General features: G+C 46.1%; 2 protein-coding genes and 1 long non-coding RNA gene across 4 annotated transcripts in view; 1 reads left to right on the forward strand and 2 right to left on the reverse strand.

Moving 5' to 3' along the window:
* The window catches only part of Tdrd9 (tudor domain containing 9), a 130408-nt gene extending 110631 nt beyond the window's left edge, over positions 1-19777 (reverse strand). For both annotated transcript variants that reach the window (XM_008825530.3, XM_029559922.1), the window contains exon 1: positions 19504-19777. In XM_008825530.3, the coding sequence (XP_008823752.1) occupies positions 19504-19706 (203 nt within the window). In that variant the 5' untranslated portion in view covers positions 19707-19777. The remainder of the gene's footprint in view (positions 1-19503) is intronic.
* On the forward strand, positions 9648-10547 carry Rd3l (retinal degeneration 3 like). The gene is made up of 2 exons (XM_008825529.1): positions 9648-9946; positions 10256-10547. Exons 1-2 carry the CDS (start codon positions 9648-9650, stop codon positions 10545-10547), a joined length of 591 nt encoding a protein of 196 aa, XP_008823751.1.
* Positions 19778-21797: 2020 nt separating the features above from the next.
* The window catches only part of LOC115068845, a 5011-nt gene continuing 4074 nt past the window's right edge, over positions 21798-22734 (reverse strand). Inside the window, exon 3 of the long non-coding RNA XR_003848199.1 lies at positions 21798-22320. This is a non-coding gene — a long non-coding RNA (uncharacterized LOC115068845). The remainder of the gene's footprint in view (positions 22321-22734) is intronic.

Genomic DNA, 22734 nt, shown 5'->3' on the forward strand with positions numbered 1-22734 from the left:
ATCATCAGAGAGGCCACACTACACTGATTCTCAAAGCTTGAGAATGTTAACTTTATGTGCCAACGTGATTCAGCTATAGGAAGCCCAGATAGCTGGTCAAGTATTTCCAGTTGTATCATGTGAAAATGTTTTCAGAAGATGGTGTTTGAACTAGCAGACCAAGTAAAGAAGTTCCACACTTCCCAGTGTGGTACGAAGGCATCATCCAATCAGGCCTACCCAAACAGAGTGAAGAGGAGAAGGAAGGGTTATGATTTTTTTAGTTGACCTGGGGAGCTTTTCCTGCCCTCAGATTTTGGAACACTTGGTTCTCTGCCCTTTGGGCTCCAGAATTCACATCAGTTCTCCCACCCTTGGCTCTCAGGCCCTCACAGCCTCTGAACTGCACCTGTTCCCCAATATGATGCAGTATGTCATGGGACTTCCTGGCCCCATACTCACAAGAGCATCCAATTCTCTTCGATTATATCACCCATTGGCTCAGTTTCTCTGGAGAATACAAACATACTTTAATAAAATGCTATTTGCATTAGCCTACTTTTTGTCTCATACTAAAGGTTTTATCAGTATTCTTTTGTTACTGATATTTTACTAACAAATTCACTCAAATAACTGAGATCTAACTCCACACTGGCATCTTCTGAGCACACAAGATGGAGCAGTCACCACCACAGGCTGCCTTCATGGAGCTTGCAGTGCAGGTAAGCAGAGTTAAAAATGAGTTACATAAAGTATGCTAGGTAAAAGCATAGGAAGAACAAATCCAGGAGAGATGAGCAGGAAAGGTCTGAAGAAGGTGGGAGAACAGCCATGTTAGGCATTCAGGGAAAATACAGTCCTGACCAAGAACCCAGGAAGCAGTGATCCTGAGTGTGCCTGGGGCCAGGGGGCCAGGAGCTGGAGCCAAGGTAGAACAGACAAAAACTGTCACTCTAAGATGGGTTTTGAGCAGAAGACAAAGGTGACATCGGAACCCTGTGTGAACAGTAAAGGGGAACTGCAGCAGGAGCCCGGAGACCACTTCCCAGATCATCGACCCCAAGCCAGAGAAACTGCAGCACGGGTCTGAGAGGCAAGTAAGCAGCAGAACGAGACCATGCTGGATAGCTTAGTGTCAACCTGACATGCCTGGGTAGAGGGGCCTCCATTGAAGAACTGCCTCCATTGGACTGGCCTGTGGCCATGTCTGTGGGGCATTTTCTGGAATGCTGAGTGACATGGGAGGGCCCAGCCCACTGTGGATGGTGCCACCCCTGGGCAGGTTATTATGTATCATATAAGAAAGCAGGTTGAGCATGGGCCAGCGGAGCAAGCCAGTAAGCAGTGTTCCTTGATAGCCCGTGCTTCAACTCCTGCCTCCAGGGTCCTACCCTGAGTTCCTACCTTGGGCTCCCTGATGAACTGTGATCCAGGAGATGTGAGCCAAGTAAACCCTTTCCTCCTCAAGTTGGAGTTGTTCAGAGTGTTGTGTCACAGCAGTGAAAAAAACAAACTGGAACAGGCTCTATGTGAGCACCACACAGGCAGAGCTGCAGCATGCGTTTTCGGTACATGAAGCCAGCGCCCCGGGCCCCACCCACAGCACACAGCAGCAGGCAGACTAGTGAGAGGGCCAAGACATAAACCCCCAAGTCAAGCTTTGCCACTTCCTTCCTCTACTGTCTCCTACCAGAACTCATCCAACACAAGGTCCAGGCATGGGCACTGACTGCCTCAAGAGTGGGAAAGGCGCCTCCTAGGGCCCTAAGTCAGAGCAGTCGCCCATTTTATTTTCTCTCTCCACCACTTTCTCACATTGTGACCCACAAGCTAGAAGGAAGGAGCTCAGGGCCCTTTGTGAAGTGCTGGGCGTACTCTGGGCTGCGGAGCCATGGGCTAGTATAAAGTCATCACAGACAGAGCTGGCTGGGAGCAGAAGGCCACAAGGAGGCACACCTGCAGGATGGACACAGAATGCACAGCAATGACTACAAACCTGCCAGACACCAAACGGGCCGCATTCCTCATAGGACTTACCCAATGCCCAGAGCCCCAGGTGAGCATGCTCAGAACGCCCAGGCTACACATCAGAATTACTCGGTACACAGAGACCCAGAGGACTCAGTAGACAGGGCCACTGATTTGCACGGTGGTTATCCAATTTCAGGACAAAAACGTCTGACTACTAGCCTCAAGCGAAGCTCGGATCAACTTTAAATCAACCACTCGGGCACTTCCTGTCTAAGTACATAAAGCTAACATTGTGTATTCTCTAATCTTGGACTAGAAAACACCTTCTTAAACAAGAGCACAAAAGGAAAATACGAAGAAACTTGGCCATATAATTCTAAACATATGAGTTTTATGGTTTTTTTGTTGTTTTGGGTTTTTTTGGTCTTTTTGAGACAGGGTCTCCCTGTAACCCCAGCTGTCCTGGAACTCACTATGTAGACCAGGCTGGCCTCGAACTCACAAAGATCCACCTGCCTCTGCCTCCCAAGTGCTGGGATTACAGGCGTGCACCACCACGCCCGACCAACATATGAGGTTTAAAGAAGGAAAGTGCTTACACACTCACTAGCAACATGTAACAAGAGCAAAGAATTCCTAAAAATCACAAAGACAGGGCAACCCCACAGAACCACAACTAATTTCAGAAAGATGGTTAAAGTAACATGACTTTTAAAGATTTTTTATTTTCTGTGTATGAGTGTATTATCTGCATGTATGTAAGTGCACCTGTGTTGTGCAATGCCCAGGGAGGTCAGAAGAGGGCTTCAGATCTCCTTGAACTGGAGTTATAGACGGTTGTGTAGGTGCTGGGAACCAAACCCAAGTCCTTTGCAAGAGCAGCCAGTGCTCTTAACCACTGAGCCATCTCTCCAGTCCCAAACTAACACAATATTTTAAAAAATAAAATCACAGTCTCTCCTCAAGTATTAACTGCATCTTTTAAGGTTTTATTACAGTAAATACAAGTAATATCAAACTCCATCACCATTTTACATGTGCAGTTCAGGGCTATTAAACACATTCACAACACTGTGCAATATTGTCATCACTCATCTCCTTAATTCTTTTCATCTTATAAAGCCAAAACTATGTGCACTAAGCATTAACTCCCCTTGCCCTCTACCCAAGCTTACAACCACCACTTTGCTGTCTCTATGACTGTGACAAGGACACTAATCAAAATTATGTGAGGACTGGAGAGATGGCTCAGCAGTTTAGAGTACTGGCTGCTCTTGCAGAGGACCCAGGTTCAGTTCCCAGCACCCACATAATGGCTAACAACTCTCCCTAACTCATTCCTGGGACCCAATGCCCTCTTCTGGCCTCTATTGGCAATGCATGACACAGGTGTACCTACATACATGCAAGCAAAACACTCATACATATAAAATAAACATTTTAATTAGTGAAGTCACACAGTGATTTTGCCTTTTGCTTATCCCCCTTATTAATCCTCAAGGTTCACCTACGCTGACGCCTGTCACAGCTTCTTTTTGAGGCTGCCATATCTCACTGCATGGACAACAAACATTTCCCACACTCATGCATCTCTGGCTGCCCCCTTTAGTGACCATGAAGCACACAGCTACAAACATGGCTGTGCAAACACTGAGACCCTATTTTATATTCTTTGGGATATATTCCCAGTAGCAGAATTGTTAGACTGCATGTTTTTATTGTTTTTGGTTTGGTTTGGGGTTTTTTAGTTTTTATTAGTGTATGTCTAAGGATGGACATACACATGCCACAGCCTTTGTGTGGAGGTCAGATTTCAAGAGTCAGTTCTCTCCTTTCAAAGTGGGCTTCAGGAATGGAATCAGCTCATTGGGCTTAGTGGCAAGCAGTTTTCCCACTGAGCTATCTTGCTAGCCTGTTTTTTAAAGATTTTTAATTATGTGCATGCATGTTTATCTGGGTGGGAGTGTGTGCACATGCATGCAGTAGCCTGCAGACATCACAAGATGGTGTTGAATCTTTAGCAGCTGGAGTTATAGGAGGTTCTGAGCTGCCCTACGTGGGTGCTGGAAATGAACTCCAATCCTCTGCAAAAGCATGATGCACTCTTAGGCTGTAAACCTCCTCTTAGCCCCTGTCTGTTTTGTTAAGACAAGATTTCCCTGTTTCCCTGGCTGCCCTGAAACATACTATGTAGACCAGGATGGTACCAGAATTGTGGCAATCCTCCTGCCTTTCCCTCCTGAGTGTTGAAACTACAGTTAAGTGCCACCATGCCCAGCTCTAGTGTCTATTTCTTGAGGAACAGCCATGTTTTCACATTCCTATCAACAGTACACAACTGTTCCAACTTTCCTACTGTCATGCCGTCCATCTTTTTCACCTCAGCCATCCTGGTAAGACTGAAATAGTATGCAAATGCAGTTAGGAATTGCATTTCTTGAATTAGTGGCACTGAGCATCTGTTCATGTGCATATTGGCTATTTCACACATTTCCTTTGAAGAAATCTACTCAAGTCTTTTGCCTTTTTATGTGTACTTGTCACATGTGGAGAAGGGAGGACTACCTCAGGAGTCCCCCTCTGGAATGCCATCCACCACCTTTGAGACAGGGTCTCTCAACTGGCCGGGAGCTCGCCAACTAGGCTAGGGCTGGCTGCCAGGGAGACCCAGGGGCCCTCCTGTCTCCACATCCTCGGCCCTGGGATTACACGCACACACCACCATGCCCAGCCTTTCATGTGCTCTGGGAATAGAACCCGAGTTCTCAAGCTTGCAAGGCGAGCACTTCATCACCTGAGCTGTCCTCCCCAGCCCATTTCTGCTCATTCTTAAGCAATGTTCATACTTTCCACTGAACAAGTCTTCCATTTCTCTGGGTCATTCCTAATTATTTTATTCTTTTGGGTGCTGTTACAAATGGAATGTTTTTGTAGTTTTCTTTGCAGGCTGTTTAAAGAAATGCAGCTGTCTTCACGTCTGGCTACTCTGCTCAACTCTTACTAACAGGTTTGTAGATTCATCAGCATTGTCCACACAAGGGTGTATCACCTGCAAACAGGTGTTTTCACTTCTCACCATCTACTGTGGACGGCCCTTACTTTGCCTAACTGAAAATATAGGACACTTCAATGATGAGCATTTCAACTGGGAATGAGAAAAGTGCCCACAAATGTGCAATGCCCACATCACGGTAAAATACTGGCATGCTCAGGGAGATGCAGACAAGACTGCATCCTGGTTTTGTGTTGTTACTGCTGTTATTTACTGCAGTACTGGATAATGAACTCAAGGTCTAAGACAGCAAAGCAAGAGTTCTACCACCCACCTACATTCCCAGGCCAAGACCCAGTTTTGCAAGGTAAATGAGGAGTACGTGTCCACTGTTTTGAGACAGAGACATCACACTGCTGACTCGGTCCATGAGAGGCAATATGAGGCAAGTGTCTCTGTACATTTGAATTCTTTGGACCCACACAGCAACTAAAGTTTGGAAAGACCCTAGCAGAGTTCTTGTTACAGTTGTATGCGGGTAGGAGCCCCTTATAAAATCTTCGCCGCTGTTCTTGCCATGGGTGTGCACATGAGGGCCTCCCTTTATGATCTCTGACTCTTAACACAGTGACTCCATGTTGACACTGACAACTTTCTTCCCTAATTGCTCTGGGTAGAACTTCCATTACCACACCTAACAGAAGTGGTGTTCATTATTTCAGCGAGAAGTTTTCAGCCTGTCTCCACTTGAGGACTTCTCATGGAGCATTTATGCTGATCATTTACCCCCTACTTGTAATTTGTTGAGTTTTTGTTTTTTTTTTTTTTATCTTTTTGAGACAGGGTCATCTTGTAGCCATAGCTGTCCTGGAGCTCACTAGGGAGACCAGGTTGGCCTTTATCTCAGAGATTCCCCTGCCTCTTCCTCCCAAGTGCTGGGATTAAAAGTATGCACCACCATACCTGGCAATGTATTTTCATATTTAAACAAGCCCACAGAAATAGATTTTTAAAGCCGGGCATGACCGTTATGAGTTCAAGGCCAGCTTGGTCTACATAGTGAGTTCAGGTCAGCTGGGACTATAGGGAGACCCTGTCTCAAAAAGACCGAAAAAAAAAAAATTGTGATTTTTAACTTTAATAAATGAACCCTTAACCCTGAATTTTTAAGTCCACAGCAAAAGAATTAAAAAGATTAATTGCCACACAAGGAAAAATCTGTAATTGCAACCTATGCTGTTGAAAACTGTCTGACGGTGTTTGCTAGTCAAGCCTGCAAAGGTGCCCCTGGCTCCTGCTTTCTGTCTTTCAAGACTCACCTTCTGATGAACTCTCCCACTTAGATTGCAGACGTGCATTGAGTGCTGTGGCACTATCTCATGTCAAGTCTTTTACATTTTAAGCTATCTAATCAGGTGTAGCCTAGAAAACCAAGACAGCCAGCAGATGAGAGATGGCCCAGATGTTGAACAGTATAAGCTTTACATCATCCACACAAGATCACCATTAAGGTTGTGACGCATTAGAAGTGATCTATCAGAGCTAGAGAGATGGCTCAGCGGTTAAGAGCACTGACTGCTCTTGCAGAGGACCCAGCACCCACATGGAGGCTATGAACCATCCTTAACTCCAGTTCCAGGGAAATCAGAAGCCCTCTTCTTACCTCTGCAGCATTGCACGACACAGGTACACTCACATACATGCAGGCAATACACCTATACACATTTTAAAAAAAAAAAAAAGAAGTGATCTATCTACTGAACATACTAACATATTTGGTAAATAAAATCTAACTTTAATCTGGTACTCTGGTTAAAAAAAAAAAAAACAAACCCACAACCTGGGTGGGGTATGGTGGCACACGTCTTTTATCCAGCACTCTGGAGGCAGAAGCAGGTGGATCTGTCTGAGATGGAAGCCAGCCTGGTCTACAAAGGCAGTTCCAGGTCGGCTGGGGCTCCAGGGAAACCTTGTCTCAAGAATCAACAAATCACTGTTCAAAGGCATCACCCCACCCAGAAAGTCCTTCCCTGACCCCAGATCTAATTAGGAAAACATTGCAAGAATGCTAAATAACAGATACCTGTGATTATCTTACTACTCTTACACAGGTCCCCCCACCCACGGAAGACCAACACCTGTCTATGCACTGCAACATCGGCAGCCCTGATCCTTCATAAAGATCTGCTGAGCAACTGCACACCAGCAAATACAGAAGGCAAAACAGAATCGCAGAAAGCATTCAGAAACGAGGGGAGGGCAGACTTCAACAGAGCTCAAAGGAAGAGGACTAAAGGAAAACTGTTGATGAAGAAAAAAATAAAAGAGTTGTCACTTGACCGGATCCTTGAAAAAAATTAGAATGTAGCTACGTGGAAAAGAAACAAAGTAAGTTTTTTCCCTTTGATCATTTTGAGACAAGGTCTCCCTGTAGCCACAGCTGGCCTGGAACTCTCCAGCTGGCTGTGACTTCAGAGAGATCCACCTGCCTCTGCCTCCCAAGTGCTGGGATTAAAGGTGTGCGTCACCAAGCCCAACTAGAACAAGCATTTGAGGAGTCTGTGCAATTAAAGCAGAACAGCCAGAAAAGACTACAGCAAGTGTGGGGCAGGGAGGCCTGGCGCTGGGGAGGAGGGCCAAGGGAAGCTGGTGAGAGGGGCAGTAATCCAGACTGAAGAGGACCTGGGCAGAAACCGGATTTGGTTCCACTTCCAACATACACTGATATTTTCATTACCATTTCAGAGGAAGTAATTTTTTATACAGCAAAAGGTTATTCAAAGGGAAAAGTTACAGTTTGGTGCAATTTTAGTTTCCTCAAATTTGCTAGGACATTTCTGTCACAGTAAGTTCATTCCTCTCCTTCTCCCACTACTACATCAATGTGATGTGAAAGCCATGGAGTTGAGGGTAACAAATCCTGACGTCTGCCTTTTCTAGACATTAACAGGAACTGCAGCAGGATCACACACACTCTTTATCATGCACAGCACTGGATCTGATGTCTATTCTTCTTGTCTCGTTGGGAAGAAAAGCAACAGAAGAAACAAAGATTGTAAAAGGAAAAGACACAATGCAGCCACTTAACAGATAATCAAGAGGAAAAGACCTTTTGCACCCTACCCACCAGAAAATGAACATGGCAAAGCCCACCAGCACTCACCTAAGCCGTGGCATGTTTTTTCTGTAGCTCTGAAACAAAATGCTGACATTTTCCATAATGAATTGTACAATTTCTTTTGAGACAGAGTCTCATGAATCCCAGGCTGGTCCTGAACTTGATATATAGCTGACGATGACCTTGAACTGCTGATCCTCCTTCCTCCACCTCCCAAGTACTTCGACTACAAGCATGTATCACCACCACTCTGTTTCATGCATCACACATGCTAGGCAAGGACTCTACCAACTGAGCAATGTTGCAGTGTATACGATTTTGTTTTGAACATTTTAATTCTCCCATCTCTGTTTTCCCAATAAGCCACCATTGCCTTATCGCCATGTACAAAAGAGATAATCAAATATACAATAAAGTTATCTACGTAGTCATATGCCCTCTAGCACTTCAACTTGTTTCAATATGCAGATTTACCATTTTACAAGGAATAAATGAACGTAGAATGGACCAGTTACTAAATGTCTCACACAGGACAGATGGCAGCGTGCTTTGCCTATTTTACTCAATTACAAGCTTTCCCAGGGTGTGTATTGTGCAGATAGTCAAGTTTGATCTATTTTTCCTGTTTTCATTAGAAGGGACAGTGACATGGCTTCCAAATGGCCTGAAAGTTAAGCTGAAGAATAAAAGCAACATGGTTATTTTTAGAGCTCGACAGGCATAAAAATACAGCACAAACTGTGACCTACAGCTACGCACAGCGAAGCAGCACATCCTGCGGCACCCTCACTGCAGCTGGAGTGCATCCGGAGCGCCTCTGATCATTGCTGTTCAGTTCAGACATTTCAGAGTGTGCTTGGGGCCAGCATCCATAGCTGCTGGCATCCTTCTCAAACACAGTAAGCTACATTCAAAAGGGAGACAATTATATAATTTGTGAAGATTAAATAGTAAGTTATTTCTGACATTTCTTCAAGCTTTCTTCCAAGGTGAATTAATTCATTCTCTCCAAATGAAGACATCACAGCCTCATTCCTAACACAGAAAGTTGTTTATTTCAAACACAGTTTCAGTGGGTAAATCAGGAGATACGGTCCTTCAGCAGAGGACACCTCCAGCAGAACCAGACCCGCCTGAGTGAAACACAGCTCCATTACCAGTTCAAGCAAACTCTCTGGCAACTTCCCCACATCAGATCCACCAACTCTGCAGGTAAGTTTTAAGCTTTCTGTACAAAGAATAAATCAAAAGTATGCCTGTAGACAGCACTTTAAGACCTTAATATTTTAAGCCCCTAAGAACTTTTAATATCAAGTGTTTTCCAGAATTTGTTCAGTCTGTACCTTATCTTTGACTTTATCTAATTTCTGCTTAGCTGTACCAAAATATTTCAAAGCTAGGTTTTAGCACTGACCTAGTTAGAAATCAAAAGACTTTAATCCATGTTCTAATCTTACTTTGACCAGCAAGTCTAACCAGTGAAAAATTCATGTACTTTTCTGGCACTGTTATAGAGAAAAAATTCACTTATCAGAACCATAAAAATTGTATACAAGTAAACATGAGAGTATTTCCACAGGTTAAAAAATGCCATTTTTTGGATGGATGAAATGGCCAAAAAATGATTCCTACAAACATACACACTATGCTGGCTCAGACGCAGTGACAAAGACTCTGCTTCGAGAATTAAAATGGCATCTAAAGGAACGGGAGAGATTAATACAAGAGATTGAAAATGAACAGAAAGTGAAAAAGACTGGCGTCGATTACAACTGGCTGAGAAGCGGCCAGAATTCCCACACAACCATCTCAGCTACTGAACAAAGGCAACTTGAAGTTCTTTGCTCCCAAGTGCAGCCTTGCCAAACTGGAACTATCCTCAGCAGGTAAAAGAGCTGTCTTCTTATGATGTGTGCAATACTCAATAAGCTTCTCCTTTAGACTAAGAACTGTACTCTGTTGTGTAAATTGTTTAAGCTTGTGCACCAAATGTCTAGCTGATAAAATCTCTAGATAGCTTACCAGTAGAAAAGTTCTGCAATTATAGTAAAATTTTCTTTACTGGAAGCATAATTATAAAGCCTTTCTGACTATTCAAAAGCTAAGTAACTGGTACACAATTATAGAACTGTATTTGGAAGGTAAAGAAATACAACAAAAAAGCTTCTGAATATTTATCCCCACAATCCCTCCAGATTCCGAGAACTTCTAGCGGAAAATGATGTACTGCCATGGGAAATAGTCTACATCTTCAAGCAAGTTCTGAAAGACTTCCTGAGCAGCCCTGACAGAGGGAGTCAGCATGCTAGCCTGCAGGACTCCAGCTGTCCCCCTCTTACTGCACTCCCAGGTGAAAGCTCGTCTGCAAGGCCAGGCAAAGATGAAATACCCACCATTTCAAGTTACGTAGACAGAAGCACCAAGAACAGGTTTCCATGCTGCTCACACAGAGTATGGAACCTCCCATACTACCATCCATCAAGTTAAGAGGGAGTTTTCATGGCCGCCTAACAACCAGAACTCTTAGACTGAGACTAAGGCACAGTGATGTGACCTCTTCAAGTTACTGTGTTACACGGTCAGAATTTAAAATCCTGTGCTAACCTGTTTTAAAAAACATGGTTTTTTTAGCCACTAAATAGTCAATATTTGCAGTGAAAAGTAGGCTTTTAACTAAAATGCTACCTAAATATTTTGAAAAGTTATTTGAAGTATTTTCTTATACCTCAAACACATCTCACAGAACTAAGGAAATTTAATATGAAGTTTGACATATTCCTTGTGAAACTTAATTAACCTTAACTTTTATTCTAAAAGGGATTATGTATAAATAAATAATTAATGTGAACCTATCTTTACGGTGTAACACTGAAACCAAGTCAGCATCCATCTGTGACTCATTCTTAGTAGGGGACAGTGAGAGGAAATTACCAGTTTAAGAACAAAGCAGTGCCTTTATCCCGACACCCATTTCTAATCAAGGCTAACGGATCCCGGTTTTTATACATGGAGCTGTTTATGGTACTTAAAGTTGGCAAAGGACTTACAGTTGAAAAAAATAAGGGGTTAGGGTTAGGATCACTGGGGCTTCAGGACATTTTATAACTCTACAGGCACACTAGCTAAAATTTTTTTGCCAGAAATAGTGAAAATAAATGAACCCAAGAAAAAACAGCTGCATAGTATTGACACAACAGGCTCTCAAAAGTTAAGATCACGAAGCGGCCCGTCCAGTAGCGTTAAAGTAACTCTCCATGCCCGGCCTATGTAGGACTTCTCTTTACTCTCACTTGGCAAAGGAGCCAGAAGGCCTCACACAAGTTCAGTGATTTCCCAAGTGCAAAGTCACTGGCAGTGCTGGGAATCACCTCAAGCTCCCGTCTGCATTCTAAATGCAAATGCCAGGTGCCTACCTGACACATCCTCTTGGATGCTCACAGACAACATAAAATCAACATGCTCAAAACCAAAGTCACAAGAGATCTGCTTCCTGAAAGAATAAAATTCAAGAGACTGGGGCTAGAGAGATGGCTCAGTGGTTAAGCCCACTGGCTGCTCTTGCAGAGGACCCAGGTTCAATTCCGAGCACCCACATGGCAGCTAACAACTGTCCACAGCTCCAGTTCCAGAGGATCCGATGCCCTCTTCTGAGGGTGTTGCACATGGGTGCACTCACATACATGTAGACAAAACACTCGTACACATAAAATTAATAAATAATATTTTAAACAAACAAAAAGCAGTAGGGCAGATGAGATGGCTCAGCTGGCAGAGGCACTTTGCCACCAAGCCTGACTACTTGAGTTCAATCCCCGGAACCCACATGATGGAAAGAAAGAACCAACCTCCACACATACACTGTGGCATGCATGCATCCACATACATACATATACACAATAAATGTTTAAAAAAAAAAAAAAGACGAAAACACATCAAGAATGACAGCTGAGGGGCTGCAGAGATGGCTCAGTGGTTAAGCGCCCTTGCTGTGGGCTGGAGAGGTGGCTTGACGGTTAAGTGTACTGGCTGCTCTTGCAGAGGACCCAGGTTTGTTTCACAGGACCTACAAGGCTACTAACAACCAATCATCCATAACTCCAGTTTCAGGGAATCCAACACTCTTCTGACTTCCACGGCATTGCACAACACAGGTGCACTTATATACATGCAGGCAATACACTCATACACACAAAATGTTTTGATCCTCTGACCTCTATACACGAGCACACACATATACAAAAAAATTCAAGAGTCAATATATTCAACAGTCAATATATCCATCACTAAAGAGCATCTAACACATACCCAAGAGCACAGACAGCCCTTCCTCAACTGGCAGTTTCTGTCAGTAAACCACAGCACTACCTATCCACAAGTCACCACCTCAGAAATCATTCTGCTTCCCAGGGGATAGGGTAAGCCCAAAGCCAGAATCACACACAAGTGCAAAGTTACTGACAACACAACGCTGGTCTTTGGCTAGCACAAATAAAAGCTTCAATGTGCAGTGCTTGAAGGAGGAAAAACGTAACAGACCAGAGAAGTAGGAAAGGGGGCAGAGGAAGAACCACTCAGCCATGGAGGTCACAGGAACATCTTTAAGGAGATGTCTGAACAGAGCCCTGAGAGCAGGAGCCTGGCACCAGGGAAAAGACAGGGAGAGAAGGCAGAGGAAGCCACACAGCAAAGCAGGTGGCAGCTGCAAGGTGGAAGTGGGGCGGACTCTGCACAACACAGAAACGCCAGTGTGGCCAGACAGCAGAAGCAAAGCACACACCAGGCAGGTGCTGGGCAGCTCAGCAAACCAGTTCAGACATCAAATTGTGTCCAACAGCCATCTACCCACAGAAAGTCACTCCTGTATTCAACCAGGGCGTTCAGAGTTGACTCAAGAATTTGCTCATTCTGTTAATAGTAACTGAGCATTGGCTTCATGCCAGACATTCTTCTAGGTGCTAGGGTAGAAAATCATGGGAAGTGAGGAGACCGAAATGGAATCCAAGTGAGAGGCATGGTTTCCTCCAGGATGGCAATGTGTGAATAGTGAGCCACAGTCTTCTGGAAATGCACCATGGTGTGCCAGGATCATTCTCATTCTTACTAGATTGCATGACTACATACCTACACACCCTCATACACATCACTCAGGGAAACCAGTCATGGTCATGGGAACAAGGAGGAGTGAATGGGGCCTGAAGCCTCTCTGTGACCCATAATCACCTACACGACACCTTTCTGTGGGCTCAACCAGAAGCTTCTGTGTGACTGTGACTACCTCTGTCACACTGTGCTGGACAGCTTTAGTGTCAACTTCACACACCTGGGTTGAAGGAGCCTCAATTGGGGAATTAACTGCCTCCATTGAACTGGCCTGTGGCCATGTCTTTGGGGCATCTTCTTAATTTGAGTGATGTGGGAGGGCCCAGCCCACCGCAGGTGGTTCCACCCCTGGGCAGGTGGGCCTGTGGTGCACAAGAAAGCAGGCTGAGGAAGGGCCAGGGGAACAAGCCAGTACGCAGCATTCCTCCATGGCCTGTGCTCCAGCTCCTGCCTCCAGGTTCCTGCCCTAAGTTCTTACCTTGGGCTCCATGATGAACTGTGACCCAGGAGATGTAAGATAAAATAAACCCTTTCCTCCCTGAGTTGGTAATGGTCAGAGTATTTTGTCAAGGCAGTGGAGAAATAAACTAGGACACACACCTTCCAGTGGACTCAGCCAGAAGCTTGTATGACCATAACCACCTACTCACTCAATCTTGTATTTGATTCAGCTACAAAGTCAGTGCCTTTATGTCTTTTTAATTTTTTGTGTACGAGCGTATTGTCTCCATGTAAGTGCACTTGTGTCATGCAATGCCCACAAAGGTCATAAAAAGGCATCGATTTCCCCAAAACTGGAGTTACAGACAGATATCAGCTGCCACATGGGTGCTAGGAATCGAACCCAGGTCCTCTGAGAGAACAGCCAGTGCTCTTGACCACTGAGCCATCTCTCCAGCCACACATCTATCTTTTTTAAAAGACTTATTTTTATGTGTTTGAGTGTTCTGTTTGCATGTATGTATGTGCACCACATGCATGCCTGGTACCCAAGGAGGCCAGAAAAAAGCATCTGATCCTTAGGAACTAGAGTTATAGTCTTTAGCTGCCATGTAGGTGCTAGGAACTGAACCCAGGTCCTCTCTAAAAGCACTCAGTGCTCTTAACTACTGAGCCATCTTTCCAGTCCCCAGTGCCTCAATCTTAAGAATATACCCAAGATGCCAGGTATGGTAGCACATGCCTTTAATCCCAGCACTTGGAGGCCGAGGCAGGCAATCTCTGAAATCAAGGCCAGCCTGGTCTACACAGTGAGTTGCAGAGGGCCACAGGGAGACCCTGTCTCAAAAAACAAACAGTAACAACAAAAGAATATACCCAAGGGGTTGTCTCAAAAAGAAGTTCAAGCACTGCTAGTCTCCCTCCCCCGCCTGGTCTAGGCTACCAGGCTCTCCTCTGCCGGGACACTGTGTCTGTAGTTCTTCAGAGAAACAACCAAAAGGATGGGTATACACAAAGGTCTGTCTTAAAGAATTGACTCACACAATTGCAGAAAAGCAAATTAAGTATCTACAAGGTAGGCAGGCAGGCTGGAGACCCAGGAAAAAGCCAAAGTCCAAGTCCAAAGGCCATCAGAGTCTGAAGGTCTTACAGACGTTCTTACTCAAGAGAGGCCAGTCTTAGCTGTGCCAGGCCTTCAACTGATTGGATGAGGCCCACTGACATCAGCGACAGTAACTTCCATTACTCATTTCCACCAATTCAAATGTTAATCTCATCCAATCCACCCTTCTCAAAAAGGTCCAGAGAAAAGTTTGACCCTGTTTTTGTACACTGTGACCCTGCTATGGTGATCTGCAAATTAGCCATCACAGAAGAGCAACAGAGGCCTCCCTCATCTTTGTTTCTACCCTTGGCTACCCTTCAATCCCACATCAATACTTCTGTTATAGCCAGAAGTAATACCATGTCACAGCTGTGCAAGCTGGGAACACACCTGTGAGCCCAACACTTGGGGGGCAGAGACAGAAGAATCATAAATCTAAGGTCCTCCTCCACTACACAATGACTAGGAAGCCATTTGAGACCATCTCAAAAAAATCTGGACCAGCAAGATGGCTCAGTAGGTAAAGAAGCTTGCCATCAAACCTGTGGACCTAAGTTCAATCCCCAGAAGACCTGGAGGCTGTCTTCTGGCCTCCACATGCTTGGTGTACTCATGCACACGCATATGCTTGCACGTGCACACACACAAATATAAAGAAATGGCTTAAGAATCAAATATTGGGGTTGGAGAGAGCTCAGCAGTTAAAAGCACGTACTGCGCTTCTGAAGAACTGGAGTTCAGCCCCAGCACCCACACCCAGCAGCTTACAACTCCAGCTCCAGGGGATCTGATGCCCTATTCTGGCCTCATTGGGTACCAGCAGTCACGTGCACATACTCCCACACAGACACAAGTACACATAATTTTAAAAAATAAATCTTTTTTTTTTTTGGTCTTTTTGAGACAGGGTCTCCTTGTAGCCCCAGCTGTCCTGGAACACACTATGCAGACCAGGCTGGCCTTGAACTCACAGGGATCTGCCTACCTCTGCCTCCTGAGTGCTGGGATTAAAGGCGTGTGCCACGCCTGGCCAAAAAAATAAATCTTTACCAAAAAAACCACAAAAACAAAAAATAATCTAACCTTAATTTCATCTACAAAACCCCTTCCTTCATGTAACATCAATTCACAAGTTCCAGCAGACTTTTTTAGAGAGTCATGCTAGCTATCAAGGACTGCTTACCACCATAGGAAATTGGGCATGTTGCTTTACTAACCAAACCTATTTCTTCCTCTAAACAATCATCACAGATGATTAATTGTTAAGTCCAATGACCTCAAAGGGTGGATTTAGGAATTAAATAATATAGCTGCATTTAACTGGCTGTCTTCTCCATACCAGGAACTCTGGCACTGGCTACATGTATGTTTAGAGTACAGAAAGACACTTCGGACAAATGGCATCCCCACTAGCACTGGCCAGGCAGGCACTGTTTGCTGGTAACCCAGTAAACACTCAGTAAATGGAGTTAACATTTACAGCACCTTAAGTAGTTTCACACATGTTGAATGTAATCATTTCTAAATGAGGCACTTCAGCTCTCAGACTTCATCAGAAAAGTCTGTAAAGTGGAAAGTGATTAACACAGAAACTCACAGCTGGGCAGAAAAGGCGAGTAAGTGCCTGCAGGGTGCCAGCCACACGGGGGACATCTAGGTCACACTCCTCCACCAAGGCTCGGGCAGCCATCTCAGAACAGAGCCCACAAAGATAGTAAGGGCCAGAAGTCCAGAGGACCAGAGTCTTCTGGACATGACAGAACCACTGCATTCATGAACTTACAGTGGCTGTGCTTACCTGCACAAGACTTTCAAAAGATCAAGCCAGTCCACATTACAGCATGAAGCGGGGAGCCCATGAGCCCCACCACTAGCTAAGGATCTACTGAAAGATGACTTCTGGGGAAGGGTGAATCTGCTTTCATTAAGGGTGTGGCCCCAGAAGGACAACCACACTCCAGTGGATGGTCCCACATCCAAGAGTGTTTGGGCAAGGCAAACTGGAATCAGTAGACTGTAAAAAATAAAAAAGAAAAGCCGGGCGTGGCGGCGCACAGCTTTAATCCCAGCACCCGGGAGGCAGAGGCAGGCAGATCTCTGTGAGTTCAAGGCCAGCCTGGTCTACATGAGTTCCAGGACAGCTGGGGCTACAGGGAGACCCTGTCTCAAAAAGGAAAACAAGTAATAAATAAAAAGAGGACAAGAAGTCTGAAGGAGTTAGGGAGAACAGTGGGGATGAATGTGATGAAACACACTGTATGCGTGTATGAAAGTCTCAGAAAACAGAAATGTAACCTGGGCACTTTCCTTCCTTCATCTCATTGCTCTGCAAATTCCTATTCATTGATTTGATGAGTCTCAGTCCATGAAGAACTGAAGACATTTTTCAAATTTATTTTTATGTGTATTAGCATTTCACTTGTGTGCATATAAGTGCATCACATTTGTGCAAACCCACAGAAGCCAGAGGAGCACATTGGATTCCCTGGAACTGGAGTTATGGGCAGTTGTTAGCCGCCATGTGGGTGTGGGAAACCCAACCTAGGTCCTCCGAAAGAGCAGTCAGTGCTCTTAACTGCTGAGCCTCTCTCCAGTCCCAAGAACAGGGGATTTTTTTTGTTTTAATGTGTATGCGTGTATTGCTTGCAAGTACGTAAGTGTACCCGTGTTCTGCGATGCCCAAGGAGGACAGAAGAAGCTGTGGGATCCCCTAGAACTGGAGTTACAGACAATTGTTAGCTGCCATGTGGATGCTTGGATTCAAACCCGGGTCTTCCGCAAGAACAGCCAGTGTTCTTAACAGCTGAGCCATCATCTCTCCAGCCCCAGAACTGAAGATTTTAAAAACTGGTCTTTAGCAACTAAAATGTCAATTGAGTCTATACTTTTAGTTTCTAACAAGGTCAATATTTATTTTTTAGTATTTAAAATATTTAATTCCACTATCAAAATGAGTTAATTAAAACATTACATCTCACCAGTTGCGTGAAGTCTAGCACAACATTAAGTAGAGACTAGGCTCAAGATTACTGACCAGAGTCATTCAAGGAAATAAAGGGTGCAAGAATATAAACAAAGTAGCCCCTCTCTGCTGCAAAGGGGTTCCTTTCCCTGTGGACCCCTAAGAAATTACCAAAGATCAAAAGGCTGGACTTGACTCTACAAAGGACTGAAGCTATAGGTACCAGCCCAGCAACCTAAAAAGAGTAACTTCAGGGGCTGGAGAGATGGCTCAGCGGTTAAGAGCACTGATTGCTCTTGTAGAGGACCCGGGTTCGAGTCCCAGCACCCACATGGCAGCTACAAACCATCCTTAACTCCAGTTCCAGGGGAATCCGAAGCTGTCTTCTGACCTCCACGGCATTGCACAACACAGGTGCACTCACATACATGCAGGCAATACACTCATACACATAAATATTTTTTTTAATAAAAGAACACTGGTTATTCTTGCAGAAGACCCAGGTTCGACTCCCAGCACCAACATGGCAGCTAACAACTGTCCATAACTCCAGTTCCAGGGGATATGACAGCCTCTTCTGACCTCTGCGGGCATTGCATGACACGGGTACACTTACCTATATGCAGGCAATACATGCATACACATAAAATAACAAATTTTTTTTTTAAAAAGTAACTTGAAAAAAATAATGGGCCTATCAAGATGGCTCAGCAAATGCCCCTCAAGCCTAGTGCCCCAAGGTCAATCCTCCAAACCTGGCTTAGCGGCAGGCATCTGTAATCCCAGCACTCCCATGAGAGATGGAGGTGGAATTGCCCACAGGTTGGTGAACCAGCTGGCCTCGATATGCAGTGTAGCACAATCAAGAGATCCTGCTTCAAAATGTGCACGGCCAGGCCTCCAGAAGGCTGTCCTGACCACCCCACCACTGAGACTCATATACACAACAAATTATTTTAAAAATTAAAAAAAACTAACCCTGCGTGTGATGCCACAGCTGTGACAGATGTGCATCATTACCCCAAACACCCAGAAGGACCCAAGTGTAGCCTATGAACCTGGCGTGGTCATCCTGGACTCACAGACCATGACAGTCCACACAGATGCACACAGCGGGCCTGTAGAAGGGAAGCAAGCATTTTGGGAACACAATTTTCCCACAAATCTGAAACTTCAAAAAGCACAGTCCATGAACCAGGGCTGGGGACAGACACCGGGAGACTCAGCATTGGGGTGGGGGCAGGACGATCTTAGCCCAAGGCTATCGCTGGAGGCAGGAGGGTCAGGAGTCCTAGGTTATGCCCACTATGCGGTGAGTGTGGAGGCCAACCTGGGCTGCATGACAAACTAGAAATAAAAGAATTAAAACTGTTCAAAATCCCCTCCCACACCACCCCACCCACCCACACCACACCACACCACACCCACCGGCTCCACTCACACCTTGCACACATCACACACACCACACGCACACACCACGCACCCCACACACACACCACACACACCCTACACACACCACACGCACACTACGCACCACACACCACGCACCCCACACACATACCACACACCACACCCCCACACACCACACACCGAGCACCACATACGACACACACGCACCACGCACACACACCACGCACACCACACACCCTACACACACACCACACACCATGCACCCCCACACACACCACACACCGAGCGCCACACACGACACACACGCACCACACACACCACGCACACCACACACCACACACACACCACGCACACACCACGCACCCCCACACAGACCACACCAAGCAGCACACACACACACCACGTACCCCCACCCCAACCCCTACCTTCCAAAGGTTGAGGCTGTCCGGGCGGGAGCCACAGCTACATTGGGCCCCTCAGCCGGGGCCGCAGCCTGGGCCGCCGGCGCCTCCTCCCGGGCCGCGTCCCCAGGCAGGGCGGGCGGCAGGCCCAGCAGCTCCACGTTGGCCACCGTCTTGCCGATGGTGAACCAGTCATTGATCTGGTCCACCGTGAGCTTGCGCAGCATCCTGAAAGCCCGGCCCGCTTCCCCGAAGACCGCCTCGGCACCGACGGACCGACGCCCCGAAGACCGTTCCAGAAGCCCAGCCCCGCCCCTCCGCTTATATCCAATCAGAGCGTGCCGCGCGGAGGAGGGCGGGGCCAGGCCGTGCACGTGTGAGCCGGGTGACCGGAAGCTACCGCTTGGGCCTCGACGCTCGCCCGCTGCAAGGCCTGCCGGGACAGCTGGAGTCAGGTGACCTGGGCTCCGGTGTACCCCACACTCGCTGTGGGCTAGCCTGGTTCCCCAGGGAAACTGACCTCATGAGAGCTGGGGTTCGAGCCAGGGAGCCTCGCTTTGGGGCTGCAGGGGCACATGACTGCTCAGCTGGGCCTCATGACCTGGGGGAGGGGGAGGGATCACAGTGGACCCGAGTCCACGCAGGAGCCCTGGTGGCTGACATCCCACGTGCTGTGTGGAGTTCAGTCAGTTCATTAGCTCCTTTCCTGAATCTGCATCTCAGAGGGCCAGGTCCTAGACTGGTATGGGCCAAAAGTGTAGCTGGGAAGAGCGACAGCACGTAGATGGTGGAAAAACCCTCAGGTCAGTTGAAAGGGCCCAGGAAAAGCTCAGAAGAGTGAGCATGGACGGCACAACCCAGAGGACCACTCACCAGAGTGCCTGCAACCCGTCGGTGCCCAGCACAGCGGTTAGTAGACCTGGGCTCCCAAGGGAACACCTGCATGGGAGCATATATAGGGGGCATGGGACAGGGCGCCAGTGTGAAGAAAGCAGTTACAAACACTGAAAAAAACCTCAGTAAGTGGTCCGCTAAGAGCAGTGTAGCTTGAGTTTGTTTGCTGGTGTCTCAAAATAACTTCTGTGGGTGAATATATTTAAAATACACATGTATTTAATACATGTGTGAAATTCTCAGACTGAAGTATTACACTTTTTAAAAGTGTTTTACTTTTATGTGTACCAGTGTATTACCTGCATGTGTGTAAACGCACCCATGTCCTGCAATGTCTGCAGAGGAAAGAAGAGGGCGTGGGATCCCCTGGAACTGGAGTTTTATGGACGGTTTTTAGCCACCCAATGGATGCTGGAAATTGAACACAGGTCTTCTGCACGAGCAGCCAGCCAGTGCTCTTAAGTGCTGAGCCATCTCTCCAGCCCCCAAATACATTTTTAATTTTCTTTTTAATTTAAAAAATATATGAGCTGGGTGTGGTGCTGCAAGCCTTTAATCCCAGCACTCGGGAGGCAGAGGCAGGCAGATTTCTCTGAGTTCAAAGCCAGCCTGGTAACTAGTGAGTTCCAGGCCAAAAGACATATATATACTCCTGGCTAGCAAGATGGTTCAGTGGGTAAAGTTGCTTGCTACCAAACCTCATAATCTGAGTTCAAGCTCTAGGGCCCACATGGTGGAAGGAGAAAAAGGATTACAAGTTCTCTTCTGACCACACACAATGTTGTGGCATGTGTGTACCCACCCCCACATACAAATAATAATCTCAGCCTCTGATGAAGCCAAGTATCATAGCACCAAATCCTAGCCCCACCACACTAATTTGTTACAGAGCTCTGAGCCTGACTTCTCCAAACAGAACAAACAGCCTCTGAAAAGTGCTTCCCAATGCAAAGTGTTAGAGACCCAATATGTCCTTCAACATTGATACAAAATAGCATCACTTGTGGTTGTGGTGCTTGTTAGCTGTAATGTTGCATGCCTATGATCCCTGCACTGGATGGAGGTAGACAGTGGTCTTTTTGGTCTTTTTGAGACAGGGTCTCCCTGTAGCCCCAGCTGTCCTAGAACTCACTATGTAAACCAGGCTTGCCTTGAACTTACAGAGATCTGCCTGCCTCTGCCTCCCAAGTGCCAGGATTAAAGGCGTGTGCCATGACGCCCGGCTATGAAGACCCTTCTTAAAGAAGAAAAACATCACAACTCCATACGTTTTTTTAAATATTTTATTATTTTATGTATGAGTGTATTGCCTGCATATATGTAAATACACCCATGTTGTGCAATGGCCCTGGAGGTCAGAAGGTGTTAGATTTCCCTGTGAACTGGAGTTACAGACTGTTGTTAGCTGTCTTGGGGGTGCTGGGAACCAAACCATGTCTTCTGCAAGAGCAGCAAGTGCTCTTAACCACTGAGCCATCTCACCAGCCCCACATGTGATTCTAAATTTTATAAAATATATTGAAACCAAGTCGAACTGCAGACATCACTGATGTTCGCATAGCCTGCTGGTCCCACATGCCATCATCCTCTGTCAGTATCACAGTGCTTTCTGTTGTTTGGTTTTTTTGAGTCAGGGTCTCGTGTAGGTCAGGCTGACCTCAAACTCCATATATAACCAAAGATGACCCTAAACTCCTGATCCTCCTGCTTCTACCTCCTAAGTGCTGAGATTACAGGTGTGTGCCACCATGCCCTGCACTTTTAAGTGGAAGATGCTCTTCTGAAGAGTAATTACAGACACACTGTGGGAGTGTTTTTGTTTGCTTTCAATTGCTGTGACAAAACACTCTGACCAATACGAACTTGGAGAGGAAAGGGTTTATTTGGCTCACATCTCTGGGTTCACAGTTCATCGGAGAGCCCAAGGTAGGAACTCAGGGCAGGAGCCTGGAGGCAGAAGCCGAAGAGAACGCTGCTTACTGGCTTGCTCCCCTGGCCGGTGCTCTACCTGCTTTCTTATACAACAGAAAACCACCTGCCCAGGGGTGGCACTGCACACAGTGGGCTGGGCCCTCCCCCTCCCCCTCTCCCTCCCACATCACTCAACAGTCAAGAAAATGCCCCACAGATATGGCCATAGGCTAGTCCAACGGACACAATTCCCCAATGGAGGCTCCAACACCCTCTTCTGACCACTTTGGGTAGTGCATGCACATGGTATACTTAAACATACAGGCAAAAGACTCATACACTTTTTTTCTTTTTTTTTGTCTTTTTGAGACAGGGTCTCCCTGTAGCCCCAGCTGTCCTGGAACTCACTATGTAGACCAGGCTGGCCTTGAACTCACAGAGATCCGCCTG

This window comes from Nannospalax galili, unplaced genomic scaffold (assembly GCF_000622305.1).
Source record: "Nannospalax galili isolate Female #2095 unplaced genomic scaffold, S.galili_v1.0 scaffold188, whole genome shotgun sequence".
NCBI classification, from domain to species: Eukaryota; Metazoa; Chordata; class Mammalia; order Rodentia; family Spalacidae; genus Nannospalax; species Nannospalax galili.